Below are 12,229 nucleotides of genomic sequence, written 5' to 3'. Positions count from 1 at the left end.
GAAGGAGTGGGAGACTGCGGGGGAGAGAATGAGAGAGAGAGTAGGAAGGAATGGGAGACAACGGGGAGAGAGGGAGAGAATAGGAGAGAGTAGGAAGGAGTGGGAGACAACGGGGAGAGAGGGGGAGAATAGGAGAGAGTAGGAAGGCGTTGGAGACAGCGGGAGAGAGGGGGAGAATAGGAGAGAGTAGGAAGGCGTTGGAGACAGCGGGAGAGAGAGAATGAGATAGAGTAAGAAGGAGTGGGAGAGAGAAGGAGAGCGGTGTGCGGGAGAGATTAGAAAGGAGAGGAAGGGAAGGAATAGAGTGGAAGGGGAGACAGAGAGAGCTGAAGAGGGTAGGAAGGGGAGGTAGAGAGTAGGATGGGGCGAGAGACTGGGAGAGAGTAAGATAGGGTTGTAGAGGGTGAGAGAGAGACTGTGAGGTGGTGAGAAGGGTGAAGAGGATAGAGGAGATGCCAGATATAACTAGGGTAGGGAATGGGGATGTGAGCATAGTCCTGTAATTGTTTGCCAGTACTAGGGAAGTGTTCACCCGAGATTAGTACAATACACAATTGCAGAACACTACACATCTGAAAGCAATACAAGGCATGCTTCTATACTGCTGTATCTTCATAAAGTAGGGCCATCAAACTTCCTTCAAAGTACCTGATCAGGGGAATGTTATGATGCATTCTTAAATCTGTTGAAGGAAAGCATGCCAGTTGTAAGCGATACCGTGTGTTAAGGGGTTAAACATACTATTGACAAGAACTTCATTGCCAGAAGAACGACGGTGCGTGGTGGGCGTTTTATCTCCTTGCTTATCAAGACTACACTAAGCTTTATTGACTAGTACTTCCTACCAAGAACAGAATATATAATTGCGGAGGATTTTCAGATTACATCTCTGTATTATTACCCCAACTATTTGCCAAAGACGCCAACGGAACATCCGGCAAGCATACACTTTCCAATCTGTGTGTAAAGTATATTTGAGAAGAGTAAAACTCCATCGATAGGCGACCGTCTAGAACCACTCCTGACATCTGTGCATTCTCGGAGATCGATATTTGGCAAACCATTCACTATGGCATTTGTTAGTAGAGACAGTATGAGGAATACTGGTCAAACGGGGTCTAAAGGCAAATGAACATTACTGAACATACCCGATGATGTAGGTTTACATGCCTTGGCTTGCTTGAACATACCTTAAATATATATTCGTACATACCTGCGTATATTGGTAATAAACGAAACGTATCTGAAGACTCATATGAACATTCTTAAACAGTCCAAAACATACAGGGATATAATATTAACTCCAACCCATTCCTGAACATTCCAGAACATCCTGGCACATAAAATAATATACAGGAACATACCTGTACCAGCACATTCCTGAGCCAATAGTGATAAGGTCATTCCTGGCCGTACTCTAGCATACCACCAGTACATGCACATTCCTGAACATGCTGAAACATACCGCAACATACGATGAGCAACTGCACATTCCAGAACTTACCTTACCACAAAGGAACTGCACATTCCAGAACTTACCCGACCACAAAGGAACATACCGCAACATGCGATAAGTAACTGCACATTCCAGAACTTACCTGACCACAAAGAAACATACCGCAATACACGATAAGTAACTGCACATTCCAGAACTTACCTGACCACAAAGGAACATACCGCAACATACGATACGAAACTGCACATTACAGAACTTACCCGACCACAAAGGAACATACCGCAACATACGATAAGTAACTGCACATTCCAGAACTAACCCGACCACAATGGAACATACCTCAACACACGATACGTACCTGGACATTCCAGAACATCCCTTACCACAGAAGAACATATCGGAATATACGGATGGTACTGCACATTCCAACATAATGAAAGACACAGGAACATAATACAACATGTAATAGGAACCTGCACGTTCCTGAACATACCTTAACATATATACATACACGTCAAGGGTTTGTGTCTGTGCACTGAGTATTTTCGGAATATGCACCGGGCGAACACCCTTGCAGCATTGATACCACCAGGATACGCATGTGATGAAGTTGTCGCGGTGTACCATTGATGGTTAACAACGCGTTGTACCTTGGTGACAGCGTGATTTTGAGAATGTCTGATGCTACGGTTCTGTCCCACGAGGAAATGCACTGCTGTGTATAAAGGCTAGTGACACTGTAATGTGTCATTGTTCATCCAGCAATGAACGGGTACCCGATAGGAAATGTAACTTGGTTATATGGAATCCAGTGAGCCGAGAATACGACTCTCGGGGTTGATACAGTCTAGAGTTAGGAAAATTGAGATGGTGGTGGAATTTGGCCCCCATGACAATTATAACAACGCATTCCCAAATTCATTTGTCGTAGCCTTGCAGAACGGCATCAGTCACAACCTGCCCATTCAATGGAACGGTTTTGGCACATCCATCCATCCATTAATAACCGTCTACTTGCTCGAGTGGATAAACCTGTCTAGAGTAGGGAAGGCTGATGGTGTCAAGTTATACCTTTATAAGTCATGCATTTGTTATTATGCCTGTATCTCTGCAACAATGCCTGGTGGTCTCGGAGTCGCCGCGTTGAAAGGTAGCTCAAGACTAGCAGACCAAAACGGCAAACGTCATGGCTGATACGATTAGTGACACAGACACGCATTCGTACACACACGCACGCACACATATACAAACACATTACATTCATCATCCATCAACCAGCATACCTACATTAACGTAGTAATTACATACAGGCATGACACAACACTCTTCAACAAACATGCACTTATCTAACGATGTCCGCTACCAACATGGAACCATGCTAGGCTATTCTCTTATCCGTCATTGTTTGAGCATGTGTATGCTCTCTTGAGAAAACTCTTAGCATATTTACACATACCCTCGAACATCCAAAGAAATCTAAGAGTCACTGTACATCCATGAAATGTTCATTTGACTCTCGGCGACGTGTTGTTCAGAGCGTAGCCCCATTTATGTTATCCTCTTATGAGAAACATTACCTTCGATAACCTAGCTTGCCCACAACCGATGTGTATTTAATCTGCAGGACAAATGGACTGTTTCATCTGCAGCTTCCATACAGATTATCGATTTCTTTAACAATGGAGTGTATTAAAAGCAGATTTACCTGGCCTGATTTACAATTGTGCTCGGTAATTCTCTGATGCATTCGTGAAACGTTGTAATTTACCAGACTTTTCTATTAAGTAGGTTTACGTTGTACGACTATGTACATTCCATTTGAAACTGGAATCCTCGTGTGTAGTGGAGTTGGGTGGTAGCGTAGTCTGGGTAAAGTGCGGGATAACACTTTTAAGCACTGTCCGGGACAGAGTTTGGGAAATGTAATCAGATAAACCACAAATTTACGGTTTAACGTTAAACTTCCAGATTAATTTAAAAAAAATTCAGTACAATCTGACAATGTCCGTTAAATTACATAACTTCTAACGGTGTTATATATAACACTCCTGTTATGGCTGCGTTAAGTGTAAGGGTGCGGTGGATTGCCTCGTGATTAAATGTTGGATCATAAGCTTGTCGATGCGGGTTCGATTCCACAAATGGTTACGATGTTTGACGAACATGATACTGGAACATCATCGTGGGACTACAAACTCATTTCACTCACCGTCAGAACATAGCGAGAACAGAAACAGCCCTATTCCAATTTAGGGGGTGGTGGGGTAGCCTAATGGTTAAGGCGTCCGTTCGTCACACCGAAGACCCATTTTCAATTCCTGACATGGGTACAAATCATGAAACTCGTCTCTGCTGTTCCCTGACGAGATATTGCATGGATAGTGCAAAAAAACTAAGTAAAGCTAAACTCACAACTTGCTCAAATTGTAATTTGAGCTAACAATTTACAATGGCACAAATTATCCATTATCAATTAAATCGAACACATGCAAATTTCACGTCATACACCAATTATCTTTCAAGAGCGATTGCTGTACAAACAACTATGCCCGCAAGACGTGCAAGTGGCGATGCCTTCTCAAAACATGAATCATATCAACAATGATTGGCTCCGAATTATCTTCAAGTCTACAATCATAAATTAAAGACGAAAGTTCACCGACTTTCATTGAAGAGTAAATTTACAGGTAAATGTTTATATCAGCATCCACACACACACACACACACACACACACACACACACACACACACACACACACACACACACACACACACACACACACACACACACACACACACATACGCCTTTTCCCCACCTTTCCAAGGGTGACAACAGCTACTAATATGGCTCTTCGCCGCCCGTTGAGCTATGTAGAATTATCTCGTTAATAAAGTCTTGATTGAACTTGATAATGGCTTAATACCGGCTTATGGCTGCCGTGGAATGTAATATAGGAATACGGCGACCTTGTGGAAGCCAGTAATGAGGGTCGCTGACCACACTCCGCCCTTGTGAAAACATAACAAACTTGAAGGCAATAAAGTAAAGCCTTGGGTAGTCAATAATGCAAAGTAGTGGAGTTTAATTGGTCTCTGCGTGAGTAAGTTGCCTGACTGGGAGTCAACAGAACAGCAGGTGAGAGCGTTTGCCCACCGAGCCTTGATCTATTGATAGGAACATCGTAGGCGGGCGATGCACAGAGAAGATGCATGTAGGTAAACTTGATAATCTCGGGTGAACTGCTTTGGTCAGAGCATTTGGCCTATCAGATGATGGTTTTTAAAATGCTTTGCTACAATGGGTCTTTAAGTTTGGTTTTACGACGCTTTTAGAAATGTTCCAGCAATATCACGCGGGGAACACCAGAAATGGGTTTCGCAGAAATGGGAAATGAATTTGTGACGGGCGAACGGTTTACTCAAGACGCTTGGTACCATGCCTCGATTGACAGCAGTGAGCGTGTGGTTAAAAGTCTCTGCTGGTAGCAATACCATGGGTAATAAACCAGCCCGAATCGATGCTCATGAAGTCAGTCCCTGGATTGCCTGTTCAGATAAGATTATGTACAGATTTCCTTTACTTAGCTTCAGTATTGCCATGGTGACTATAAACAACAAACAACCGTAATTGGAGCACTGGGCAGCACAACTTCCACCTGTGTACCTTGAAACATGAAGGTTGCGGGGAAGCGTATTGGCCAAAGCGTACGCTCACCGCGCTGAAGACCCAGTTTCTATTCCCCACATGAGTACGACATGTGAAGCACATTTCTGGTGTCCCCCGCGTGATTTTCCTCGAATAGATTGGGGAGGGGGGCTTGAGGGAAGTTGGGGCGGGGTGTTGATAGTTGTGTACATGCGTTACACCTGTATACCGAACCCACACCCATTTTACGACTTGTTCATCTGAGTGTCAGCTTAGGTTTTGCTGTTTTTTTCTCTCTTAGAATTGGCGACCCGCCTGTTGTCATAGAGTAAGCTATTTCAACAGGTTTCTGTAAAAGTTCATATATTCAGTCAACATAATTGTTTCAGTATATATCCAAAGTGTACCGAAATTCTATTACTCTGTCTATTTAATCTATTCAGCAATCATTCGTTGTAGCCGTCTTATCATAACCCTCCTTCAGATCATCGGCAGAAGTGGGCGGTTTGGCCAGTCGGGCCTTCGTGAAAGGCCGTCACTTAACCAACGACTGCTCCGACAATGAAGAATCGCCGCCCGACGTGTGCGTGTAAGTGACAGAGCGGGTCTCCACATCGGGAACATCGGTCCATGAGCGTTCTGTCACGTAATTTCCATTTCGTATATAATACCATTTCAACCTTTATTATCTAACCATACTTAACATGGCTGCCGCTGTCTTCAAGTCTACCGCTAATTTTTTTTCTTGCGTCTCATGTCCACCAACCTGCGTACCCCAACAAAGGCTGTTGGACAATACTAGGAAGGTCGTGAAGGCGACTTCAGGGAACGAGGGATCAAGTTCCTCTGTTGGTATCAGTTCAGCGTAGATATCGTCATGCATATAGTTGGTCAGCGTTGGTCGTTGGTTTCAATCACTGGATCGTGTGGTCCGTTTTAGATTCTGTGCTTCAACATTAGATTCGGTGGTCAGTGTTAGATTATGTGGTCTACACGTTAGATTATTTAGAGACCGTCGCGATAAAGGTGTAATATTGTGCAGCGTGGCAACATAGAGACCATACCCACGCATACGCACGCACGCACCTACCCACTCACACAATACACAGAAACACTAAATCATGGTAATAGTTTCCTCATAGGTATTCCCATCTAGAATACTCTACAAACCAGTTTTGCTTTTCTCATCGAAGTCATGTAGGAGTATTGGAATTAAAATAGCCATACCTCTTTGAGAAGGTGTGGGAAGTGGCAGATATCACACGCTTGTCTGCTTAAAGACGGTAATAATGTGGCAAAATATTGCAATCAAAGAGACAAATGAACGAACACACGAATTAAAATTAAGCATTTCCGTTTTCATTAAATAGGACCACGGGTGGTGCAATTGTCAAAGATTCTATTGATGTTTATTCGAATAAAAGGTTTCTTCAAGTCTATCAGTACAATCCTTATGTTTGTGGGATGTAGGGTTTAACGGCGACATCCTCACTTAGATCTTTAATGTCCTTAATCCCATGTTCCATAAAACTTTCTGTACAGCAATACGCCAAGCTAACTACCTCATTTAGTTCCATAAATTCATAATATCCTTTATACACTGAGGCAATTAGTACAAGCCAAAGTGTTTAAATAGTAATAAAAATGCTAATAAATATAGCAAAAACATTTTACTGACTTTGATGTAGCTGGTTAATAGGACATATCAGAACCCACGCAAAAATGACGTTAACTTGATTAAAGTTTAATAAACCTATGTCCACTAAAAAGGTTTCCTACACCGCATCGTCTCCTAATAACTAGAATATTGCTGAGTGCGGCGTAAAACTAAACTCACTTTGTTACATCGGACCCTCAGGAACAGAAACGTAAAAGCAGCCCACATCTTTGATGACAAAACTCTCTGTTAAAAACAAAGCACAAACAGGGGACTGGTCACACATGAGCGTCATTCAAAGACATCCAGTAGCCAGCGGTTGTGGCAACATAATTGTATTCATCTGCTATGCTTACATTATTGATTAATTAATTGTGGAGCATGCGGCGCGTTGTTTGCTTTTCAATAAAGATAGCTTCGTCCGTCCTGTAGACATCAACCCAAACAACAAGCAGATTCACAATGTAATCCGCACAATAGAGACAGCAAGGGACTGTAGTCATCGACCTGGAGACTGCATTCTTGATGATGAGAAGAATGCCATCCACATGTCTTTAGTCCTCCTTCAATGACTGAGACCATCTTTGTGTTTGGCGTTATGTAACGGGTGATTGTGTCGCAGCGTACAGCCGTTTCATTTTTGATGATAGGCTCTAGAAAAATGATCAGTGATTTCATACAATGACACTTGACTAAATATGTTGGCAGTGATTTCATTTACCAAGAACAACCGTTGATAATGACGATGATGATAATTATGATGATGATGCAAGTTTTGAGGGGATAGAACAAGCCGCTTAGGATTGACATTGCTGTTAAGAATAATGCATGAATAATGAATAAGAATATTGCGTTATTGGTAATTTTACTCCAAACTTTTTCGAAAGTGCAAGGCGTCGATGCAAACTACGTTCTGTTGCTAAGAGAAAATCAGCCAGAAAGAAATTCTTAACTTGCGGTAGGGCAGGACATTCTAACATTCATTTACAACTAGGTGGGATAGAGTGTCGTTTACGCGACGTGTTTGTAGAAGACACACCAAGTGTTGTTCTTATATGTCCACGTTGCTTTTACCTGCCTCTTTTCATCGATCACATCTTTAACGTCGATCGATAATGTGTTTGTTGCTCCTGTGACTCGCCCACAAAACCAACATTTGGAAAACCATAGTATTCCATCTGGAAAAATATAAACTCGACTTTTCAATTATGTCTCTTTGAGGCAGTGGCTCCAGTCGTGGACCTCATGTCCATGTGTCGTCAAGCAAAAACGGCATATCCATAATGAAAGGTCGATTCATAACGGAACATACAAATTCCTATCCACAAAATATGTTGCCTTTTCTGTTTCTCACAACATATAACTAAACAACAACCAAACAGTTCGTGTTTTACTTATATTTGTGCGTTTTCACTTCAAACGTGGATGAAAGATAGAATTGGATGAAGGATAATGCCATAGAGTTGTATATGAATTATGCTAGGATATGCCATCGACAATCTGTTATATATTCGTACAATATATTCTATCATATATTATAATCACATATCTACAAAGGTAATTCTGTGATGTATTATGACCACATATACCACCGTGACATTTTAGGATATACCATCATCACATAGCACCCCAAAAGGAAATTCTAGTGTTATATACATGTCGTATATATTACCACAGGGAAAGGTAATTCCTGGATAGAGGTTTTAATCATATACCGTCAAGGAAGGTAATTCTACGATTAATCTTACAGCAAGAGGGATAATTCTGGAATATAGTGTAAGTGATCTGATACCATCTAGAAAGAACGCTCTTGATGTTCATAGACGGCCCACTCTAGTACACATCATTAGACCAACATTTTATATTCATATCAGTCTATATGAGTTAAGTGATATGCATATCACTCTTTAAGTTAAAGACGTATAACGTCATACAAGTCTTTACGTACATTTGTCACGGTTACATCATCCAGTGGAATTATGACTACAACACGACTATGTAATCGGAGGCAGTATGGCGATATACCTGCCTGTACCTTCAGTCTACGTCTGTGTTCATAATGTCACATAAAGAATACACTACGTTCTCAGTGAAAGTATGCAAAAGGTCATCTGTGTTAAGGCATTCTCTTATTGGTTTTAAGGTCAAATTGGCAGTAACGTGCTTTTAAATTTGTTCAGCTGAAAATGCCAAACTAAAACAATTGGCACCGCCATGCCAGGGGCGTTAATTAACTCTTGTTCAGGTTTTCTAATTAATTAACTTCCGTGTTTAACGATAATTCGTTTGTGTCAAGTCAGGTGAAATGACCCACACAGAGATATAGACTTTAACACGAGAAGAGGAACAATGTTAAAACGTTACACTTCTAAATGACTTCCTATTGGCAAACCTGACCTACAGGCTAGCAGATATGACAGTGAGCGAATGATTCTTCCCACTCAGATGTATCAATCTGCGACACAGTATACACAAATTAATCCCAAGTCGATGACAGTGCTGCTATTCATCTGCGGATGTAGGACGTGTAACAATCACTTAGATATGGGGAGTCTGGCGTGCTTACTAAGAACTCTGAGCATCAAAGCTGACAATCCAAATGTGGATCAAAAGGGTCTTGTGTGCAGTGATACGTTGCGAGCCATGCATGTTTGGTAATCAGTGAGATGTCTTCATTTATCAAGGTATAGATCATGCACTATTTAGAAATTGAGAGCCAGTACTCATATTCTTCAGAAACATCGTCGGTAACATCATCATCATCATCACCATCATCATCATCATCATCATCATCATCATCATCATCATCATCATCATCACCGCGTTATCAGTCTGCATTTTGGGGAGCCATTGAAATACATCAAAGCAGATTCAATGAATATTAAATCCATACGATGTAAATTACAACCTTAAGTCCTACAAATCAAACATGATTGTGATGGTCTCAAGTGTCTTACGACCTACCACTAACGTTTTTCAAGACACACTGGCGAGCAAAAAAATGTACACTGGCCAAAATTCGCCATCGTCTTCACAACGTTACTCGGTTGACCATGAAGATGTTTAGTGGTAAAACGTATCTAATACCACCTGACTGATACCTACATCAAATACCTCACAACTTCTTGCTCGTCTCGTTGTGCAACCATCAAACATGAATATACACACTCTTTGCAAGGCACTTCAAGTTTCAAAGCTAATTCCTCAACACAACAACCAATATTATAAGACACCCGTGAGTTTCGAAGTTACCGAAACTGGACTGCTGACGCGCACAAATAACGACCTTATTCAATGTAAGTTTGTTTAAGTCAAACTTTCCGCTAGATTCTGAGTCCGACTCGTAGAGTTAAGCGATCATTGACTGCAGGCAAACATTTCCATGTAGCGGAATGTCTGGGTTTAATTAACAGCGAAAGCTCTGTAGACAGAATTTCAGTCCTCAAAGTGAAGTCGTAGGGAAGAGTTTGCAAAGTTTATAAAAGTGACACTTTCCTACCTTGTGCAGTGATAGCATTGGTCAGCAGAGATGTAAGGAACAAATGCAATCGAGTAATGTCCATCCTGGATTGGTCACTAATATTCCGTATTCCGTGAAAATTCCGATCCCGACTTTAAATACCTGTGCCTCACCCGCTGAAAGCTCAGCTGAAATATCTCATTACCCGGACCATTGCCGTGAGCCACCGATCTCAAACACTGCTGTAAAGCGCTGCACGGGTTTATATAGAAGTTGCCTCGGCGTATTGATCGGAACGAAATCCACTTGTGACGTGTCGGGGAGAAGCACAAAATACGCTCTACCAGGATTCCGAGCAAACTTTTACTATCAAACGCTCTCTCTCTAATTCATTTCAATCATATGCTACGAGCACAATCGGCCTTAAATCCCCCGGGCTAGTTTTCATGAGCCAAACTACTCGTAAATACGTCCTTTGCTTCCAGCAGGCATGGCTGAATGGGATTCTTCTATACGGGGAGGGTAGACAAATATTATCCTGTATTTGCCAATAACGATCTTGGGACAGAGTAAAATCATCATTAGACATGAACGGGGCTGATGAAGTTTACCAGAGCCTGCGACACGGGCGTCAAATTAACGGCGATGGATTAACTATCGCTTCATAGCTGTTTATTTATTTAAGGCTCTGTGTACACCAAAGGGCAGAGCGACGTCGTCAGGTCAATGAATTGGTAGTAATTCTTGTGAGAAAACCGTATTTTATTTCTGACAAATGCTGTTATTTGATTCTGTTGTTGGCAGTCTGTGATTGGTCGCACAGGTATTTAAGACCTACTTACATCGATCTTGATTGTAAACGAAGGTGCAGTGTCAAAAGAGACTCAAATCACATTCCATACTCGAATGGCATCCTAGGCAGTAGCAGTAGTAGTAGTTGTAGTAGTAGTAGCGGCAGCGGCAGCAGTAATAGTAGTAGTAGTAGTAGTAGTCGTTGTTATAGTAGCAGGCGTAGTAATGGAATCGGACTCGGGTGGAATCGTCATTAAAGTCCGGTTAAGAGGACAGTCCGGATTAGACAGAAACCCTATTCTAGCAAGAGTTACATCCCTTGGTGTCTGACACGCAATAGGATGAGTCGACATGGAAGATGCACACTAACGTATTCCATGTAACCCTCATACACACATGTATAATGTCTGAACAAATTCATCTTCAACATCCACCAGCTCGCTTCAAACACCTTATGTTAAATAAGGGTGCTTTTAAAACGCACATGTCAATCTCATAACAAATCGTTTTGTCTCCGATATATATTTGGTTTCTTGGTCCGTCCACACCCAGTAGTTCATATCTGACATAAAATGATTATCGGGGTATATCTCGAATTTGCTTTGTAATGACATATCGAATATGAACACCTTACCCTTCGTGGTAACACGTTTATGTATTAATTTTGTCAACACATTTTACTATTTAGTCAACTTCGGTCATCACGGATTCAAAGGGGCTTCTAATATTAGTTCGTTACAGGCGTTGTTCTGTACACGGTTTACGATATAGCTTGAATATTGCTGAGTGAGGCGTAAAACTAACCCCACTCACTCACTCAAGTGGTCGCGGCCACACCCTGTTCTTTATATCTTTCAGATTGTTGTTTATAGTCATGTTCGTTTCAAATGTACTTTAATGTATACATTTTGGCAACCACGTTTTCTCTCAGTTAGGACATAGATGGCCAAGTGGCCTAAGGTGCGCAATTCGTTGTTGAAAGTTGCGTCCCTTAGATGAAGCAGGAACCTATGTTTTATTCATGATCCTCTTGGATTATGGTACCAAGATTGTCAGCTCCATACCTGCAGGTTTCATGGTTTCACTTTGTCCTGTTCTGCTTCATCCATGGTGGTGGACGAGCTGTCTAAGGCGCGAAGCTTGTGATCCAGCGAGTTGATGAAGTCGTGACTGAGCTCACCTGTGACCGGGCTTAAAGACCTTGGAGTCAACTTTGTG

At 41.8% G+C, this 12,229-nt stretch overlaps 1 protein-coding gene across 1 annotated transcript in view; it reads right to left on the bottom strand.

The window, feature by feature from the left end:
* LOC137274349 (carbonic anhydrase-related protein 10-like) overlaps positions 1–10,457 on the bottom strand; it is a 105,917-nt gene extending 95,460 nt beyond the window's left edge. Inside the window, exon 1 of the mRNA XM_067807500.1 lies at positions 10,259–10,457. Coding sequence (XP_067663601.1) covers positions 10,259–10,322 — 64 coding nt within the window. The 5' untranslated portion in view covers positions 10,323–10,457. The remainder of the gene's footprint in view (positions 1–10,258) is intronic.
* Between the last annotated feature and the right edge of the window lie 1,772 nt (positions 10,458–12,229).

This window comes from Haliotis asinina, chromosome 2 (assembly GCF_037392515.1).
Source record: "Haliotis asinina isolate JCU_RB_2024 chromosome 2, JCU_Hal_asi_v2, whole genome shotgun sequence".
NCBI classification, from domain to species: domain Eukaryota; kingdom Metazoa; phylum Mollusca; class Gastropoda; order Lepetellida; family Haliotidae; genus Haliotis; species Haliotis asinina.
This window is presented reverse-complemented; position numbering and strand designations above follow the sequence as displayed.